The 22,219-nt window shown below is 45.5% G+C and overlaps 1 protein-coding gene across 1 annotated transcript in view; it reads right to left on the bottom strand.

Annotated features, from left to right (window-relative positions):
* The window catches only part of KLHL4 (kelch like family member 4), a 243,846-nt gene that overhangs the window by 56,978 nt on the left and 164,649 nt on the right, over positions 1–22,219 (bottom strand). The window contains exons 3-4 of the mRNA XM_088452902.1: positions 17,499–17,635; positions 1,662–1,858 (exon numbers count right to left, since the gene is read on the bottom strand). Of these exons, the coding sequence (XP_088309028.1) occupies positions 1,662–1,858; positions 17,499–17,635 (334 nt within the window). The remainder of the gene's footprint in view (positions 1–1,661; positions 1,859–17,498; positions 17,636–22,219) is intronic.

Here is a 22,219-nt window from a genome sequence, read left to right as displayed (position 1 = left end):
AGAGGGGGCATGGCCTAATTTCAGAAGACGCGGCCACGCCCCCTTGAAAAAAAAAGAGTTTTGCAGCGCCGCGAAGCGGCACTGCGCGCCGGGGAGGGGCGCTGTGAGCCCCTCAGCCCGGCGCAAAGCCAGTTGGGGGCGCGATCAGTGTGATCGCTCCCCCCTTCAGGCATAGGAGATTGCTGCCTGTATATGGGCACTACTACAGGGGCATTACTATATGGGCACTACAGGGGCATTACCATATGGGCACTACAGGGACATTACTATATGGGCACTACTACAGGGGCATTACCATATGGGCACTACAACAGGGGCATGTCTATATGGGCACTACAGGGGCATTACCATATGGGCACTACAGGGACATTACTATATGGGCACTACTACAGGGGCATTACTATATGGGCACTACTACAGGGGCATTACCATATGGGCACTACAGGGACATTACTATATGAGCACTACTACAGGGGCATTACCATATGGGCACTACAGGGGCATTACCATATGGGCACTACAGGGACATTACTATATGGGCACTACAGGGGCATTACTATATGGGCTCTACTACAGGGATATTACTATATGGGCACTACAGGGGTATTACTATATGGGCACTGCTACAGGGGCATTACCATATGGGCACTACAGGGGCATGTCTATATGGGCACTACAGGGGCATTACTATATGGGCACTACTACAGGGGCATTACCATATTGGCACTACAGGGGCATTACTAAAGTGATAATTATGTAATAGAGCCCTAAGGATAATGCATACACCGATCTATCCCATACAACATGAAGCGTATTTTAGGCCTATTTTGGATTGACATTATTTCATAGTTATCCTCCTTAGTTTTGCAAATAATCGATATCCAGAATTTTATTTGCACCTACAATCATAAGCAGCCAATATTAAAGTTAAATCCCCCTGTACAATATCCTGCACAAGTCAGGTTAGTAAATATGTATTTTATATTTTTTTTTTCCAAAGCTATATCAACTGTACAATCACATCCAAAGTCCTATATCTACAATCGCATCCAACGTCCTATATCTACAATCATATCCAACGTCCTATATCTACAATCGCATCCAACGTCCTATATCTACAATCGCATCCAACGTCCTATATCTACAATCACATCTAACGTCCTATATCTACAATCACATCCAACGTCCTATATCTACAATCACATCCAAAGTCCTATATCTACAATCGCATCCAATGTCCTATATCTACAATCATATCCAACGTCCTATATCTACAATCGCATCCAACGTCCTATATCTACAATCGCATCCAACGTCCTATATCTACAATCACATCTAACGTCCTATATCTACAATCACATCCAACGTCCTATATCTACAATCACATCCAACGTCCTATATCTACAATCACATCCAACGTCGAGGCCTCAAAGAATAATACATATATATATATATAAGAATGTAGTGAGCTTATTGTAACTCCAGATAAAATTAAACAGCAATTATAATAAACACCGATACGTTCTGCATAAACTGCTTTAATTGAATTCCCACTGTGGGTAATGATGACTGGGTATAAAAACAGCAGGAATCTCGTCTCTGTATCTGTGTGAAGATCCCTGTAAAATGTATTTGGACAGAAGAAAAGCTGAGCGACTTACCATGGTGTAGTTATGGGCCACCCGCAGGAGCTCCAGGCAGCCTTGTGCGTCTCCGAATGACCGGATGCCTAAGCAGTTGGACGGATGAAGCTGCTTCATAAGAAAATTGCAGCAAACTTCTATAACCTGTGAGAGCTGCAGGAGACAGGCGGCGGCCAGCAGACTCTCTATGGTGTCTTCTTTCAGCTCTAAAATGCCTAAAAAAAAATGTCAGACAAAAATGAAAATACATATATATATATTTGTTTTCTATATGAGGTGCAAGAATGTTTAATGCATCTTTACTGCATATAGTTATACTGTTATCCCTAATGCTTAGCAAACAAGCAAGAACAAAAACAACACATACTGTATACGTATAGGGCCTGATTCAGAGCCGGACGCAATTAGCGCTCGCTCGTCCAGAAAATAGGGGTGGCTATTCAAATGAACTGTTCGCTCTTTGCGGTCTGTTGCCGCCTCTAGGTCTGAATGAGCGAACAAAACTTGCGGACGTTTTTTTTAAAAGTACGCCCCCTGGCCGCTCGCATCCTACGTCATGTCCGCTATTTAGTAGATTAATCGAGTAAATCGACCAGCGTATGAACTGCTCGCTATTCTTGTGGTTGGTTTTTGCTACCACAATCTTGCGAGCAGTTCTGGCTATAAAATAACTCAGTGACGTGGTCAATGACGCTGCTGTATTAATTATGCACACCCATAAAACGCCCGTTTTGACCTTTAAGCACGCCTGCGTTCGAATCTCCACTCCCCGTTTTCAAGCACCTTCCCCTGTTACCACCCACATACGCCTCTTTCTGTCACTCAAATTTTCAGGCATTCGCTATTTTGCGAGCACATGAATTTCGACCGCACTGACTGGTTCGCGCATGCGTATAACGATCCGTACGCATGCGCAGTTGGGCAAACATCGCTCGGAGCGAACGAGCGGCCGCTTACGAGCGGCTCTGAATCAGGCCCATAATCTTCTAAATCACAGGTTCTCAAACTCGGTCAGGACCCCAAACAGTGCATGTTTTCCAGGTCTCCTCACAGAAACGCAAGTGAAATAATTAGCTCCTCATGTGGATCTTTTAAAATGTGTCAGTGAGTAATGAACACACCTGTGCACCTGCTGGATGACCTGGAAAACGTGAACTGTGTGGGGTCCAGAGGACCGAGTTTGAGAACCACTGTTCTAAATACATTTTTTTTGGGTGGGGAGGGGATTTTCAAAAAAATTATAGAGAAACTAAAAAATGATGTTGGTGCTTTTACGATCCAGGACAACTCCAGCTTATTGCAAAATGACTTCTGCTTGAAATCACCTCTGGAAAGTTCAGAAACACACGGATTTCATTATGACAGACTGTAAGTGACCTTCTGTACTAAATTCTGCAGCCACGCAAATAACCCAGGACCGTAGCAGGGCTGTAATTCTGGACCAGGCAGAAGTTAAGAGCGCCCGAGGTGTCCTAATGGCGCTATGGATCGCTCAGTGGCGACTCTTTGCTGGCATGCCACCAGGACTAATGAAAGGTTAATCGCATTGATCAGCTTAAGGATTCTCCTGGCAGCGGCTTTGCAGAGGGTGCAGGGCGCCATTCCAATCACCCTGCATGTCAAAAACACGTTCCACGGAGCAGCGACAGCACCACCCCCTAGGCCCTGTGCTGCGGTCACCGACACTACTCACAGTTACAGCAGCAAAATAATCTGTGCAGCACAAAGTTTCTGTTTCTTACGATGACAGATTTAGCTATGGAAGGTCAGTCAGTGACACTTACAGTAACTGACAGCAGCAATGTGTCACCAGCACAGTGTTATAAATTGTCCAACTGATGCTCAGAGATCCCTTTTAAGGCTAGAAGCAGATATGGCAGATTTAAAAAAGTGAATTTAAAATTTGTATTGTTAATGTGTTAATAAGTGCCTATATTCCTATAAGCTAGTTTTCCTGTGCTAAGTGCTATGTCCATGCAGTAACATTTTATGTAACAGGCCATATACCTGGGATTAATGCTTACATCCTTTTTTCCTGGCCTAGACAACTTAAGGGGTGAATTAATTTAGCCGCAGTAATTTACCGCATGTTAGCTGATCCCCCCGGGGCTATTCAATTAGCCTCCAATGGGGGATTGTTTTACTGGATCAGACCCCAAAAAAAAAAAGGAAATCCCTGATAAGTAGCATGATATAGGGTGAAGAGGCCCTGTTATCGCATGGGTCTCGGGTGAAAAAGGGTCTGGAACTGAATAGCCCCAGGCGTTAAAGCCCTAGGCTACCATCCTTTTCAACCCTGTTAAATTAAAGGGGCTAATTAAATTCGGCCCTAAGGAAGTTGTAGGATGACTCCCAACTGCAGGAGGTGAGCATATAAATTACTGATGACCTCCAGAAGGAGAGTGATGTTGTTCATATTCTGTGGCGTCCAGGGCACCAGACTTTCTAGACGTTTTTTGACACTTAAGATGTAAAGCAGCGGGTATGAGTAATTTATATTATCCAATCGGGGCTGTAGATTGCTAGTTTATGGTAACAATCAGACAATTTGCCGACCGTTTATAGTAAAATGATGAGTCTTTCAAGATTGTCAAATCTGTCTTTCCTGAAAATGATCTGCAAATCACTGATCAATATCTGTAATGTGTGGGGCGCCGATTGGTGGATTGGGGAATATATAAATTGGGGGAAACAATTACAGAATCTGTGAATCTATTTTTTTTTGTGATTGCTGACGTATGAGTACCTTAAGGTACTGTATGTATGTACTAAAGGAGAACAAATCAAGGATTTTACTTTTTTTGCCCCATACAACAGTGGGTACTAGTACGAAACTGATATTGAAAAGACTAACTAGCCCCGGACTTGCCAGCCAGTCCTGGTTCTTAAAATTACAGGGAAAAAAATGTGTAGGGTTCCACTGTAATGTAAGAACCAGCACCAGGCAGCAGGGACAAAGCTGATTTTAAATATATGGAGAAAAAAAATTGTCATAAGGTTACCCCTATATATAAAACCAGCTCCAGACTCTTTCTAGCGGGGGACTGATGCCACAGCCAGGGGTGCCCTTTCACCGGGCCCGCCAGACACAGCGTCAGCCCTGACCACTAGTCAGCCCAGGCCAGGGATCCCAGGGGAGTTTGGGACCCCTCCAATAAAGGGATCCCCCTCTCCAGGGCACTAGGGCAGTGGGTGCCGGGTTGATAATGTTACTGTGTAGTGTAAAATAAATGGTTAAATATTGTCATTCGTTGTGGAACTACCAGCAATCCTCCCCTGCATGCTGGTATTTGGAGAACCACAAATACCAGCATGCGGGGCATTACAACCAAAGCAATCCGAAAAAAAAAAACACAACATACACCGTGAAAGTCAAATTTTATTATAACATACATGCACACTCACACTCACCATCACACATACTCACCTAGTATCCATAGGGGTACCTATAAAAAAAATCCATACTCGCCTCACCTATGCGTAGTTCACGTCCTCTTCTCCAAGAAAGCATCCATGGGTTTAAAAATAAAAAATGGGCGCTCCCGAATCCAAGCCGGACAGAGTAAAGGTGTTTCCACGAATGTACCCCGTTATTGAAGGAGCCGCCAGCCAATCAGCAGCTCGCTGATTGGCTGTTGTGTGCGGTCAGTCTGTCTCCCCCATAGACTTCAATAGAGAGAAATCTCCATTGAAGTCTATGGTGCGAACCGCTACATTGTATCATCAATGTAACCTCAAGTAACCTTGGCACCAATTTTTTTTCTCCCTATATTTAAAACCAGCTCTGTCCCTGCTGCCTGGTGCTGGTTCTTAAATTACAGTGGAACTCTACACATTTTTTTTCCCTGTAATTTTAAGAACCAGGACTGGCTGGCAAGTCCGGGCTAGTTAGTCTTTTTGGGGGGACCTCACATCATTTTTTTTTTTAAATGAACTCATTTTTTACAGGTAATATACAAGCAGCTTACACAGATCTCACTGCTATATGCAGGCTGCTTGCAGAGAGAAACACTGCAATCTCGGGTGAGTAATCTCCTGTAAAATCTGCTACTCAGGGGAGAAATCTCGTTCTGCTTCACCATCGGCCAACTCACTCTCAGCTAAACTCACTTCTTGGTAAATTTGGGAGTCTCAGGAGCCTCAAATCACCCAAGTTTCGGTGAAGCTAATCGAGTTGAAAAAAGAAGCAAACTTTCCCAGACTCGATTCTTAGTAAATTTACTCCAAAGTCTTTGAACCATGGAAGGAAATCAGAGTACTTAGCTAAACCCACCTAAACATGGGATAACATACAAACTCCACACAGATTGGACACTGCTCAAAATGAAAACCCGTGGCATCAGCACTATGAGGCAGTAATGCTGATCACTGCCCCCGAGTCTCTGCAGGTGAAATTCACAAATCTCTGGGATCATCTGGCTCTGTGAATCTAGGCTCTGAGGTGACCGAAATTCCCATTCAGCCTCATATCAGGCATATTCCTGGCATGGACATTATGGGCGTAATATATCAAAGAGGAAATTCTTGTAAATACTCTGAAAAGTAATTTTTCACATATGAAAGGGACGGAGCCATATCGGAGATAACTGCGGTGGCCGCGCAGCACCGCTGTCCCCATAGAGCTTCAATGTGGCCGCATGCATCAAGCCCCAGAAAGCCCGCTAACTAACGCCATCATTAGATGCCATTGGCTATAGGTCACTCCTATTCCGCGCGATAATCTCGTTAGTGTGTCATCGCAGCAGTGGCCGCACTTTACGGCAGCCCTGACTCGCCAAATTTTTCTCGCCGCCCCGTAGGGCAGCGAGCAAAGTTTGTCGAATTCGGGGTCGAGTCAGGCTGCGAAGGGTGCAATGTGCGGGTCCGTTGCCTGCGTTTTTACGCCGTTGCATTGGCACATCGCACCCTTCGCATGGAATAAGATTGATATGTGCGAAAATCCCTGGAGACCCTTCTCCATTACTTGCGGCTTGCGCACGGGCAGGCCAATGGCCTTGCACATGTATTTTACCCTACAGGTCATAAATCCAGTAGTCTAGGCATCGCCAGGATGGCTCTGCATCGGAAGAGCTGTCATGTGAAGAAGGCATTCCGGCATAACGGCGATCTACAATGCCGCTATGCAGGCGGATAAAGGGGGCGATGATCACAACTTTTCGGGCACCCTGCAGCTAGAAGCCAGGGCCGCGGCTCAGCGACGGTGCCACCCACAGAGCCCCCGCTCGCACAACCCTAGTTACGGTCCTGTGTTAGTCACGTCATAAAGGAGATGTGCTGCCCCCTAGAGCCCGATGAAGTTTAGTGCATCTGTGACAAATAATAATGCCTCTTGATTCTCTGTCTGAATATTTACATCAATATGCTATTATATACCGCCAGCCTAATGTACAACTGAGATTATTGACAATGAACCAGGTTGGCGTCTTAAGTAGCCGGTTTTTGAGTGGGCTAATCTAAATTACTCCTTTATATCCAATGAGTGAAAGAACAGCCTAATGTGCTCAATTCATCCACTGAACCTGTATTCACTCACGTACTTTTATTTGCAGTCGGAAGCCTTTACATTAGCCATTTCCTAGTGAATGGGTTTTATCCCTTGCTTGCATTGTAACTCACAGATGTAACAGCAATGAAAGGAATGCAGGACTCTCCTTGCACAGCGGTGCACAGTAGCTGCACTGACTAGTGAGGGGAAGCCACTAATGAATAATGAATAGAGGATACATTATACCCCCACTCCCACATCTGGAAGCACTGACTCCTGTGAGAAAATTATTTCCATTATATATATAATGCTCAGGACTACACTATATAATACTGTATCTGCACAAAGTGAATCTTTGCTCACAGTCTGGGGCAGATGTATCAATGCTTGGAGAGAAATAAAGTGGAGAGAGATAAAGTACCAACCAATCAGCTCCTAACTGTCATTTTTCAAACACAGCCACATGACAGTTAGGAGCTGATAGGTCAGCACGTTATCTCTCTCCACTTTTTCTCTCTCCAAGCTTTGATACATCTCTCCTTCGATTTGCTTCCTCATTTTACAGACGTTGCTATAGAGCGGAGGTTCTCTAAGTACCACCAACAGGCCGTGTTTAGAGGTTTTCTTTAATCATGGACAAGTGAGTCTTTGTTGCTGGGTCAGTAATTACCCCACCTGCTTCCACAGACAGCAATCCTTAAAACATGACCTGTTAGTAGTACTTGAGGATAGTGGCTGAGAAAGGGACGTATTTAACGCTTGGGAGGACCCATGTGCAGCAGACATCCTCCCCCCCCCTCCCCCCCTGCCCCAGGCATCTTACCTCACTCCAGCAAGCAGGTCCATGTCGCAGCGACATCTTCCCAGTGATATTCGGGAAGATGGCAGCTCCAGAGCCAGGGAATTTTACTTTGGATGCAGGGCGTGTGGTGCGGACCTCACAAGCTGCAACTATGGGTTGGGAATCCCTGCTATAGAGTCTTAGTAGATATACTGGGGCTCAGGGGTGTATATATAATGCGTGTAGGGCGTGCAGGGCACACGGGCCCCTGGGTCCAGGGGGGACGCGCTCTGCAAACCATTCACCCGTATTATACTTACCTCTTTAGAGTCCCACGTCGGTCTCTGCGCTGTAAAAAAAATGGCTGGAAAATGGCCAACATGGCCATTTTCCCGTTGTTTGCGCATGCACAGTACAGGGAAAATGGCCTCTGCGGCTATTTTCCCGGTGACCTGCGCATGCGCTATAGCCTCTGGGCACACTCTAGTGCCCAGAGTCTATAAGTGCGTTGCCGGCCGCCGGATGGGGAGGAGGGAGCCTGTGACGGAGACTGCACACGGGCCCCCTCGTCTCAAGAAACGCCTCTGCTGGGGCTCATTCTGATTTGGGAACAAAGCAATAAAAGCAGTAACTTAGCACCTGGAGCAAATCATGTGGAAATGTTCTTGGGCGGGACGTACAGTACTAAGCATTGCATCCACGACGTGGTACATCCCGCCTCTTACCGGGTACATCCCGCCTCTTACCGGGTACATCCCGCCTCTTACCAGGACCATCCCGCCTCTTACCGGGTACATCCCGCCTCTTACCGGGTACATCCCGCCTCTTACCGGGTACATCCCGCCTCTTACCGGGTACATCCCGCCTCTTATCGGGTACATCCCGCCTCTTTCCGGGTACATCCCGCCTCTTACCGGGTACATCCCGCCTCTTACCGGGTACATCCCGCCTCTTACCGGGTACATCCCGCCTCTTACCGGGTACATCCCGCCTCTTATCGGGTACATCCCGCCTCTTTCCGGGTACATCCCGCCTCTTACCGGGTACATCCCGCCTCTTACCGGGTACATCCCGCCTCTTACCGGGTACATCCCGCCTCTTACCGGGTACATCCCGCCTCTTACCGGGTACATCCCGCCTCTTATCGGGTACATCCCGCCTCTTTCCGGGTACATCCCGCCTCTTACCGGGTACATCCCGCCTCTTACCCGGTACATCCCGCCTCTTACCCGGTACATCCCGCCTCTTACCCGGTACATCCCGCCTCTTACCGGGTACATCCCGCCTCTTACCGGGTACATCCCGCCTCTTACCGGGTACATCCCGCCTCTTACCGGGTACATCCCGCCTCTTACCGGGTACATCCCGCCTCTTACCGGGTACATCCCGCCTCTTATCGGGTACATCCCGCCTCTTTCCGGGTACATCCCGCCTCTTACCGGGTACATCCCGCCTCTTATCGGGTACATCCCGCCTCTTTCCGGGTACATCCCGCCTCTTACCGGGTACATCCCGCCTCTTACCGGGTACATCCCGCCTCTTACCGGGTACATCCCGCCTCTTACCGGGTACATCCCGCCTCTTACCGGGTACATCCCGCCTCTTATCGGGTACATCCCGCCTCTTACCGGGTACATCCCGCCTCTTACCGGGTACATCCCGCCTCTTACCGGGTACATCCCGCCTCTTACCGGGTACATCCCGCCTCTTACCGGGTACATCCCGCCTCTTACCGGGTACATCCCGCCTCTTACCGGGTACATCCCGCCTCTTTCCGGGTACATCCCGCCTCTTACCGGGTACATCCCGCCTCTTACCGGGTACATCCCGCCTCTTATCGGGTACATCCCGCCTCTTTCCGGGTACATCCCGCCTCTTACCGGGCACATCCCGCCTCTTATCAGGTACATCCCGCCTCTTATCAGGTACATCCCGCCTCTTTCCGGGTACATCCCGCCTCTTATCAGGTACATCCCGCCTCTTACCGGGTACATCCCGCCTCTTATCAGGTACATCCCGCCTCTTACCGGGTACATCCCGCCTCTTACCGGGTACATCCCGCCTCTTACCGCCTCAAGTACATACCGCCTCTTATCAGGTACATCCCGCCTCTTATCAGGTACATACCGTGATTGATTACCATGGTATGTATCAGAAATGCAATGAAAATCACAAAGGAAAGTTCTCCCTATAAGAGCTGTCCTTACACTCGGATAAAGGTACTTCCAAATTTAACACTCAGAAATCCTTCTGCGCTTGCGCAAAAGGCTGCGGGGCTTAATGAGAGGGATCCGATTGGATGCCTCTCATGGGGAGTGTTCTGAAAATAAGCCCATAGGCTTCTATTGGGTGACGCCACCTGAAGATGGCGTTACCAACCGACACGAAGCACAGCAATTCCGGTTCTTAGTACATATGGCAAATGCTGTAAAACCGCATTTTTCACTTTAGTACATTCTGCCCAATATATATATATATCTATATTTTTTTCCCAGTACTGTGAATTATTAATATTATTTGTGATTAGAAAAAAAAAAAATTGTCTTTTTGTGCTGCAGGAAAGTTTTGCGTTTTTTTCTCATACAGATCAGTTCAGCGGCGGAGACAGGAGTCAGCAGTTTATAGGTGTTAGAGAAGTACTTTGTCACACAAGGGGAAGACGTGCGAAGTCTTCAGAACGTGTTGATCGTCTCTGTAGGGGCTCAGCTGAGCAGGAAGCCGCTATATATTATTTTCCAGGTAGAAGGAAGAAAATCTTTCAAAACCCACCAGGGGGATTAAACACTTGTATTAAATATAAATGATGTGTTGATATCTGGGATTATTGGTTTTATGTCTTTTATTTTGGGTCTCTGTAACAAGGTAAAAGGTGATAAGACTAAAAGCGATATAATGGCATGAAATTCAGCTATATCTTATTACAGACATGAACAATAGTCTAATAAATTCTATAAATCAATTTCTTGACACTGGCGTTTCAGGAACCCGGGGATTAGCGTACAATAGCGGCCGCTTGCAGATGATTTGTCCGCCTATGCTGAGTAATCTGTAGCGTTCCCCCTCCACCGGGTCATGGACAACTGATTGATTGATTGATACTTTACCTCTTTCCACTTTATTACTATCCAAGGCTTAGTACATAGACCCCAAAGTACCAACCAATCAGCTCCTGTCACATTACGAGACTGTGTTTAAAAAATAACAGCTAGGAGCTGATTGGTTTGTACTTTATCTATCTCCACTTTATCTCTCTACAAGGCTTAGTACATCTCCCCCTGGGGTCTATTCACGAAGGGGGAGATGAACTAAACTATGAAAAGTGATAAAGTGGAGAGTGATAAAGTACCAACCAATCAGCTCCTAACTGTCATTTTTTAAACACGGCCTTAAAAGTGACCGTTAGGAGCTGATTGCTTGGTACTTGATCACTCTCTGCTTTATCTCTTTACAAGGCTTAGTACATCTCCCCCTAAGCCTTGGAGAGAAAACAAATTGATAAAGATAAGTAACAGCCACTCAGTTCCTAACTGTCATTTTTCCATCACAGCTTGTAAACTGACAGTTAGGAGCTGATTGGCTGGGACTTATCTTTCTCCATTTTATCTCTCTCCAATGCTTAATGAAAGGAATCCCCTGTGTTTGAAAAATGACAGTAGAAGCTGATTGGTTGGTACTTTATCTATCTGCACTTTAGCTCTCTCCAGAGAGAATAGTGCATGAGAAAGGAGGATGAAGAGAATGGAGCAGGAGAATGGAGGATGAAGAGAATGGAGCATGAGAGTGGAGGATGAAGAGAATGGAGCATGAGAGTGGAGGATGAAGAGAATGGAGCATGAGAATGTATGATGAAGAGAATGGAGCATGAGAAAAGAGGATGAAGAGAATGGAGCATGAGAAAGGAGGATGAAGAGAATGGAGCATGAGAAAGGAGGATGAAGAGAATGGAGCATGAGAAAGGAGGATGAAGAGAATGGAGCATGAGAAATGAGGATGAAGAGAATGGAGCATGAGAATGGAGGATGAAGAGAATGGAGCATGAGTAAGGAGGATGAAGAGAATGGAGCATGAGAATGGAGGATGAAGAGAATGGAGAATAAAAAAGGAGGTTGAAGAGAATGGAGTATGAGAAAGGAGGATGAAGAGAATGGAGCATGAGAGTGGAGGATGAAGAGAATGGAGCATGAGAATGTAGGATGAAGAGAATGGAGCATGAGAGTGGAGGATGAAGAGAATGGAGCATGAGAATGTAGTATGAAGAGAATGGAGCATGAGAAAGGAGGATGAAGAGAATGGAGCATGAGAAAGGAGGATGAAGAGAATAGAGCATGAGAGTGGAGGATGAAGAGAATGGAACATGAGAGTGGAGGATGAAGACAATGGAGTATGAGAATGGAGGATGAAGAGAATGGAGCATGAGAAAGGAGGATGAAGAGAGTGGAGTATTAGAATGGAGGATGAAGAGAATGGAGCATGAGAATGGAGGATAAGTAGCCTTTTGGAGACTAGATTCACTCAGTGAGTGGGGATAGGCAGGACCTGACCCTTGGCACAATCATTGACCACATTTTTGTTGTGCAATAGAGAGTAGACAGCACATATTACAAACAGACTTGGTATATTCACTAAAGTGAGAGTTTTTTGAAGTGGAGATGTTGCCAATGGCAACTAATCAGATTCTAGCTATTATCTTCTAAAAGGTGTTAGTTAAATGTTAAGTAGTATGTGATTGGTTGCTATGGGCAACATCTTCATGTCTAAAAACTCTCACTTTAGTAAATATACCTCTGAGAGTGATATAACATAGGTTGAACTTTAGTTAGCAATAACACCAATCTGGTATTTCACATCATTTCCTGAAAATATGCAGCCTGTGAAGTCACAATTTCTACAATTATATTTTTTAGCTAAGTATAATAGTGCTCCAGGGTGCGTCCTGCTGTCATTGTATCTCTCTACCTAATACTTTCATTACTGATGGTTAGTGGTGATCACCATTTCTGGTTCTGAATTTTCCCGTGGTAAGCGTGTATATTTTCTTCAGCCAGCAGGCCACACATTCTCAATGCAGACGTACCAGATTCAGCTCTCCCTCGTCATACTGTAGCTATGGGCAACAGCTATAACAAAACACCTCTGTACAAAGTAACTTTGAGGATACTGGTATCCGCTTCCACTGCAGAAGATACCTTCACTTATTTGGGCTCCATTTAAGAATGGGTCATAACCTCTTTGGCACTCACTAAAGCGGTTACGACATCTGTTCTGTATTTATCAAACAACGGTAAGCTTAGCTGTTTATGACAGTACTGCTTACAACTATAGATGGCATAAATGGTATTGTTCTTATTGCCAGCAATGGGTATCCAGCAAATCCTTTCTGTCCTCGGCGAAGCCTTGCAGACTTTGCCGAGTCCCTTCCGGTTTGAAGCACAATGAGAGGGCGCAAACAGCATTTGCGCGAGCGCACCAGTCAATAAACTGACGCCAGCAAAGTTAGACTGCCAGCAACATAGGAGGGGACACCGCAAAGGAGGAAGAGAGTGCTGGACCTTGCCGGACAGGCAACTTTTGGTAATTAACAGCTACATAAATGGAGCCCCTAGTACTGTAAATGAGATTTTTCTATTTTATTTTATCTTCATTAATCCTACTCAAGAGGAAATATTTAATTTTGGCTGGAATTATTTATTGCTAACAAAATCGCGCTTGGTGAATAGTGCTCAGTGCTCTGAACCAATCAGATTCTTATGGTAGGTGACATTCTAACGCTACAATGTACAGCACGCCAGCACAAAGCTTTGCAGGGATTGGAACAGGATTTACTAATTTATCGTCATTGATCGAGTCTGAGGGAACGATCTCTTTCTAGACATCAATGGGTTTAAGATTTATTGACTTTGTTAAACTGTCTGTAATAATTTATGCTGAACTGGCAATTACTGCATTACAATCAGCACTCTCTCTATTTTGCAGGGTTCATTAGCATAAATTGAAGCGTTGGGTATATACATTTTGTTTTAAACACTAATCCTCCTGCTCTTTGTTTGAGAGTCAGCATGCTTTCCTGAGGGCCTTCCTTTAATCTCTGTGTAAAGATTAATAGGCAGGTGTTTTCCTTTATACTGCTGATAGAACTCCACAAAGGTTCTGTTCCAGAGAGAGTTGTTCTAAACTCTTACTTGAATTCTTTGATGTTGACAATTGGATAAGATATTTTTGATTCAAAAAGAGTAGCTGTAACACTCGGTAATCCCGCTACACTGCAGATATTACAAAGGAGGAAGAGACGAATTGGGTTATCTTTTATTTATGATTTTAGATTAAAACTTTTGAAAGTCTGAGAAAAGTTCCTCTAATAATGTAAGCACTAGGTGTACTGATTTAATATGCACTAGCGGCAGTCAAATAAAAAAATTCCACTGTGAAGAAATCACATAAGGATGACAATGGTCATAGACGAGAAGGTTCCTTTACCCGTCACAAGTTGGTACATCCTGGGGGGGTCCTTGGAATAACAGGCCCAAGGGGGGATGTTTCAAGGCTTTAAGAGAGATGCAGTGAAGAAGTTGCCCAAAGAAACCAATCAGCTTCTGTCATTTCAGAGACTGTGCTAGATAAAAGTCAGTTAGAAGCCGATTGGTTATTATATTTCTCTTCAAGCCTTGATATATCTCCCCCATAGTATGCTAATCCGCTGCTCATCATTCCTCACAAGTGTTCCTCCAGGTCTAGAATACCTCAAAGTTATTTCAAATTGGTTCTCTAGTCTGGTTAACAACACGTTTCTAAACTTTAAAATGCAATAAATTCTTGAACTATATATATATTTAAATATTGGAGTTAAATTTAAGCAAGGCGCATAAAGTTCAACTATGGTTGAACTTGTTTGATCTTCAATGGCACAATGTGTAGTGTATTTAATTGGTTTCCATGTGAACAGAGAATTCAAACACCTCACTGATTCCCAGTAATGTCCGCTGATCAAATAAAAAAAAATAGAAAAGGTCTAACCCATAAATTTCTTTTATTTATAGTTTATTTTAACATCTTTTAAATTCAAGATGCCAACGTCTAACTCAAACTTCCATTTTTTAACTCAAAATTTTTAGTTATCTCAGCTCAGGAGTCATAAAATGAATGAGTCAAAACCAAATTTTTCTAACTCAGGGTCAGGTCAACCAAATGTTTGGGTTCATATCCCCAGGGCCGCCAAGAGCCAAGGCGGGCCCCGGTAATAGGGGACGTGGCCTAATCTCGGGAGGCTTGGCCACGCCCTCTTGGTGGGAAAAACTAAATAAAAAAGATTTGCAGCGCTGCGCGCCGGGGAGGGGGGCGCTCTGAGCACCCTCAGCCCGGCGCAAAGCCAGGGGGGGCGCAATCAGTGTGATCGCTCCCCCGCACAGGCATAGGAGACTGCTGTGGCTGCTGCGCAGCAGCCAGGAGCAGTCTCCAACTGCAGCTCAGCACACGCTATGTGCTGGGCTGCTGTGAGGGAGGGGGGGCGTCGTTGGACCCGGGCCCCCGCCGGGCCCCTCAGGAAGCCCGGGCAATCTGTACCTGCTCCCCCCCCCTCTCGGCGCCCCTGCATATCCCTAACACCCTGCAACCACCCCCAAACTTATAATAAACATATAATTACAGACATTCCTATGTGTACCCTAAGGGCAATACTACATATCATAAAGAAAACAAATATTGTGAATACAATGTATCTGTGGTTTCTTTATAAAAAAAATATATATATATTTTGCTTTTTCTCATTATAAATGACAGTATAGATCACACTTAGGTTCACCAGATATTAAAGAAGTCATTCTTGGGGATTGGATGCAGTGGCATTACCGTATAGAAGCCTATGTGCTTCTCTTCACAGAGTAATGTGAGAGGGATCCATTCAGATCTCTCCCAGCACTTCCCGCTGTGTATGCGCAGAATGACACCAGAGGGACTTTTGGCGGCATAGACCCGGACGTCCCTCACTCACAAAGGACAGCTCTTGGCTGATCCTATTTCCCCTTCTGTATCATAGAACTGAGCCACTAACATCAACGCCATAAAGAAATATAGCTTCTTTTTGTAGTTTGTTACATAAATTTTTGCATGTGACAGTGGTCATTGGTCAGCAGGAGCATTTGAAGCCAGCAGGTCGTATGATGTGGCCTCTGGATCCAGTAAGTCGTATGATGCGGTCTCTGGATCCTCCCCCACCCAGTAGGTCATATGATGCGGCCTCTGGAAACTCCCCCACCCAGCAGGTCATATGATGCGGTCTCTGGATCCTCCCCCACCCAATAGGTCATATTATTCAGCCTCTGGATCCTCCTCCACCCAGTAGGTCATATCATGCGGCCTCTGGATCCAGTAGGTCGTATTATGTGGCCTCTGGATCCTCCCCCACTCAATAGGTCATATGATTCGGCCTCTGAAACATCCCCCACCCAGTAGGTCATATTATTCGGCCTCTGGAACATTCCCCACCCAGTAGGTCATATGATGTGGCCTCTGGATCCAGTAGGTCATATGATGTGGCTTCTGAATCCTCCCCCACCCAATAGGTCATATGATTCGGCCTCTGGAACATCCCCCACCCAGTAGGTCATACGATGTGGCCTCTGGATCCAGTATGTCATATGATGTGGCCTCTGGATCCAGTGGGTCGTATGATGTGGCCTCTGGATCTTTTGTCACTCAGTAGGTCGTATGATGCGGCCTCTGGATCCTCCCCCATCCAGTAGGTCATATGATAAATCCTACGGATCATTCCCCATCCAGTAGGTCATATGATGCAGCCTCTGGATCCTCCCCCACACAGTAGGTCATATGACGCAGCCTCTTGGTCCTCCTCCACCCAGTAAGTTGTATGATGCAGCTTCTGGATCCTCCCCCACCCAGAAACATCTCTTGGTGTCATATACATCTGCTCTCTATTGGAGTAAATCTGGCAAATATGCTGCCCACACAGATTTAGAGATGGGCGCTAATGCAATCACAGCTGCGATTTTGCACAAAACGCAGCTGCAAAAAATGCAAATAGTTCCAAAGCTTACCCCAGCATAAGGACGCTCACTGCTGCCTTCCATATGCAGCAGTACAACGTCACTTACCTGCGTAAATATCAGTAACTTCAGCGCACACTGAGCGGCCATCTTGCCCTTGTCTCAGGTCTGGCCTGCTGCAGACTCGGCAGCTCTCCTGACATGCACAGGGCTCTCCTGTTGCACGCCCATGTAATGGTGTTTAAACGGTCAGACACGCCTGCAATTTTTTTTCCGCCCCCATCACCACCTCCAAACGCTGACAAACTGTCACTCACCTTGCAATTAATTCCTATGTGTGTCCGTAATCGCAGTGCGGCTTATACGCATGCGCGATGGAAAACAAATGCTTGATCTGTGTACGTCATTGCCATTGAGTTCATCTATGAATCAGACCCAGAGATGGAAGTATCCTACATCGTACCCAGCTGCCAGCTCTGCAAGACCTCTTGTTTTCTTCAGCACAATATATACCTGCGCTTTTGGTGCAAATAATAGGTCCAGCTCTGTATGAGCTGAAGTATATTCTGTTGGTAAATTACATTGTCCATTACCTGTATAAGCATAATGTATAAGAGCTTTAAGTGCATCAGGATCCACTCCTTCCATCTTTATCTCCTCTTCTTTAGCTTCACGTACGTCGCTGGTAAACATCGCAGCAAAGTAGTCCGAAACGGCGCTGAGGACCAACCTAGGAAGAGAAATGTGACCGTGAGCTTGTGTGAAATCTCCAGGGTAACAAGCATCAGTCTATTCATTTACAAAGCATTTTTGTTTCCTGGAAATGGAAACACTGTACAGTACTTGGCTAATTTTATGCGATCTTAGGGAATCATCTTTAAGAGTTATCTTGTGTCCCGCATCGGCGGTATATGGAGCGATATATTTCTTCAGGTCTCCTGACTTATTCAGTTTAATTCCAAACAGTGAATTTGTGATTATTTGTAGCGTTAAAAGATTTCTGTACGACCAAACCCATTAGACCAGGAAGTTCCAGGAGAGGTTTAAGGTGTCAAAGTGTTTTTGTATCTAATTTAAAAAACTAATTGGTATCTGTTCTAAAAAATAAGTGACACCATTGTTTTTGTGTCAAAATGAAACGCGTTGGAAACTGCTGGGGGATTGGCTGATGTTTTCCAGTTATTGGGAAGAGCCTATAATATATTTTTTTATTATTGTGATCCCTCTTTTATGAATGCTATTGCATATGTTAATGGTATTACACTATGTCCTTTTTATGTCTTGTCTATGAGCTCTATTAAAGAAGATTATGCATACAGTATATAAAACTATCCATGAAGTTGTTTTTGAGTTATCAGATAAGCTTTATGGGGGGGAATTCAATTACCCGTGATAACTTAAAGCGCATTAAGTTATCGCACCCTTTGTTAGTTATTATTTTCCCTTATAGCGTCCATGCAATCTTATTGCAAAAGGCACAAGGCGGCATTCACACGATCATTTTTTCACAGAGGTACAGTACTAGGGGTGTGCACCGGCCACTTTTCGTGTTTTGTGTTTTGGTTTTGGATCTGGATCTTTCTTCGTGTTTTGGATCTGGATTGATTTTGCCAAAACCACCCTTCCGTGTTTTGGGTTCTGGGTTTTGTGTTTTGGATCTGAATTTTTTTGGAAAAAAGCATAAAAACAGCACAAATCACAGATTCTGTGGGTTTTTCTGCTCCTACGCTATTATTAACCTCAATAACATTATTTTCCACTCATTTCCAGTCTATTCTGAACACCTCACACCTCACAATATTGTTTTTATGGCCAAAAGGTTGCACCGAGGTAGCTGGATGACTATGCTAAGCGACACGAGTGGGCGGCACAAACACGTGGTCCATCTCGGAGTGACACTGCAGTGGCAGACTGGGGCGTAGTTTTTCAAACTGCCATCCTAACAGTACATAATGCAATGAAAAAAAAGAGGTGCAAGATGGAATTGTCCTTGGGCCCTCCCACCCACCCTTATGTTGTATAAACAGGACATGCACACTTTAGCAAACTAATCATTTCAGCACCAGGGTCTGCCACATGACTGTGGCTGAAATGATTGGTTCGTTTGGGCCCCCACAAAACAAGCTGGCAATTAATCCGTCCCTGCACAAAATGGCTCTACAGAGGCAAGCTGTCATCCTCATCCTTTGTTGATGCACGTGCGGCTGACGCGCACACAAGCACAGAAAAATAAACACTTTTTAAATGTTTACATTTTTTGGGGCACTTTGGGGGTTACACCGCCCTTCAACAGACCAGCCGGCCCTTGACTTATGACACAGGAGCACGCTTGGCGCTGCTACTTTGTTCATGCATGTGCGGCTGACGCGCACACAAACACAGAAAAATAAACACTTTTTAAATGTTTTAATTTTTGGGGCACTTTGGGGGTTACACAGCCCTTCAACAGACCAGCCGGCCCTTGACGTGTACACAAACACAGAAAAACAATAATAATTTTTTTTGCACTTGGGGGGAGTACCCCTGATGGACAGAGCACCCCCTGGACAACACTACAGCACCCCTTTAGGACTACAGTGACACAGGAGCCACTGAAGCCCCTCTCTTCTGTCTGCACAAGGCTCCTATGGACAACACAACCTTTAAGGGACAACAGCATTGCACAACACAGCCCAGCCAGCCCCTATGGACAACAGCAGCACCAGCACAGCAACCCCCACCCTCCCTCTTCACTGTCCACAGCCGGAGTGAAAAATGGCGCGGGGACCTTTTATAGAATCCAAAACCCGCGAGAATCCGACAGAGCGAGGATGGCGTTTTGCCTCATTGCGGGAACCGAGTCTGGCGGAAAAACCCGAGCCGGACTCGGTTCCCGGCTCGGATCGGGGGGGCTCATTTCAGGGTTCGGATTTCTAAAATCCGAACCCGCTCATGCCTATACAGTACCCGCTATAATTATAAGTATAAATGTGTATTCGTGGCCTTAATAAAAGTATTTGGGGTTCTTAAAATGTTTCAAATGGCTGTTTTATGCTTGTTTCCAAAACAGGGAATAATGATACAAAACATTTGTTTTTTGCCAAAATAAATATTCTTTATAATTTGGGGCTGCATACAAATGCCTATAGCCTCTAAGTATATACTTCTCTCATGTATAGACACTTTGAAAAAAACCAATGGATTTAAACTGCGCTTGTGGCCAGCTGTGGGCCTGATTCACTACGGATCGTTATTCTGCTTATACGCACGCAACGCAGTTGCTAATATCAGCGGTAACATGTAAATGTTTGCATTCGCATTGCGATCGCAGCCTGACAGAAGGACGCCCACTTCCCCTTACTCACATACACATGCGCAGACGGGCGACAATAACCCATAGCGTGCGTCCGCGGCTTAGCGTCCGGGTCTGAATCGGGCCCTTTATTCTATGGATGGCAGTTGTCTTTTCTGTGATACATGTACAGTATGTTATCTATCGTTTAACATTTTCTATCACTCATGCTACGTATCAAGATCTTAATGACTTAAAATAAATAAATTAGCTATTCTTAGCCCATGTGCTAAGCCTTGCAGAGTGATAAAGTGGATAAAGTACCAACCAATCGGCTCCTAACTGTAATTATTCAAACACAGGGCCTGAATAATTACGGATCGCTATTGCGACTGGGCTGCGATGAAGCACGCGGACCCGATGCCTCCAAAGTCACACGTCATATTGTCATCGCCTCCTTCTGAGTGACCTGTGAATCGCAGCATTTTACCGCAAGGGAGCCGGGCTTAAGAAGATGGTGTCTACTCTTAAGTCTGTCAGGGGAGGGGGTTTTCGGGTACACAGAAACCCCCCCTGCATGCTCTAGTGGCTCGGGTCTGGCGCTGGGACACCCGCTCCAGCCACGATGCTGTGTGCTGGGCTGCAGTGGAAGACTGCTCGTGGCTGCTGAGAAGCAGTCTCCTATGCCTGGGGGGGGAGCGATCACACTGATCGCGCCTCCCCAGCTTTATGCCGGGCTGAGCGCACAGCGACGCTACGCGGTGCAGCAAAATTGTTTTTTTTATCCTAAAGAAGCGTGGCCCACGCACCCCGCGATTAGCCAGGACCCCTTCCCCAGGCCCAACATGGCTCTCTCAACACCCCCAACTGATGATGGCTGCTGTAGCATGAAAGAAAATTAAAAAAACAGCCGGCAGTGCGACCAGGACACATGACATCAACCCATACATGCCTACCCTCCCGGTTTTCGCGGGAGGCTCCCCATTTTTCTAGTAACCCCCCGCACCCCCGAAAGGGCAGGCATTTCTCCCGCATTCTGCCCACTTCCTAGTGAAGTGGGCAGAATGAGGAGAATACCCGTGGCGATCGCGGGTCTCCGTGAAGGGGGCGGGGCTTAAGCCGTGATTCTGCATAATCACAGCATTTGGCCCTGCCCCCTATGTAAATTGTACCCACTTGAGAAGTTTACCGTGAGGGGGCGGGGCTTAATGACGCAAATTGTCAAGCCCCGCCCCCGCCGGCCCCATGCTGCTTCTCTTACCCGGGCTTCTCCCGGGAAGAGAGTATTAAAGGTAGGCAACTATGCATCAACCAAATACGCACATAGACGGACAGATTGTTTAATTAGCATATCTTAGTCCATAGGCTGCCATGGCTTTGCATACGGAGTTGTGTAATCTGGATTATATGTGAAGCATAAATTACTTTATGATTTGCATTTGTTTTTATTTATTTTTTTATATATTCTGTTTTTATTGAAGTAATAAAGTAAACAGTTTCCATTCAATCTTGTAAAACATTCTGTTCACAAAACATTGTTACATGTCTCGACACAGCGCAAAAACAAAAACTTTAACATTACTATATATCAACAATATGACAACGAAGAGACATTTAGTACAATATTCACTTCAATTTTCTGAATTGAGAAATGAAAAAGGTTAAAATAAAAAGAGAGGGAGAGAAAAGGGGGAAATAAAAGGGGGTATAGAGGGATATTTTGACCCTTATAATAAACATTTACATAATGAAAGGAAGCGGACTTTTTGTTCACAATGAATCAGTTTGCATCAACACATGTAGAAATTTAATTGGTATGGGATTGGTATGAAATACCGCCAGCCACATGGCCGGCGGTTCGATTCCCATCAGCGGCAGCCCGACAGGAGCAGAGTGCGACGCAGCGGAAGCCCGACAGCGCTGGAAATCCCAATCATGGATAGGTAAGTATCCACTAACCTAACCCCCCTAACCCTAACCCTCCTTAGGGGTGCCTAACCCTAACTTCCCCCCTAAGTGCCAAACCCTAATCCCCTCTCTAAG

Source organism: Taudactylus pleione, unplaced genomic scaffold (genome assembly GCF_031769625.1).
Source record: "Taudactylus pleione unplaced genomic scaffold, aTauple2 ptg000557l, whole genome shotgun sequence".
Lineage (NCBI taxonomy): Eukaryota > Metazoa > Chordata > Amphibia > Anura > Myobatrachidae > Taudactylus > Taudactylus pleione.
Note: the sequence above shows the minus strand (reverse complement) of the source record. Positions and strands in the feature narration are given on the sequence as shown.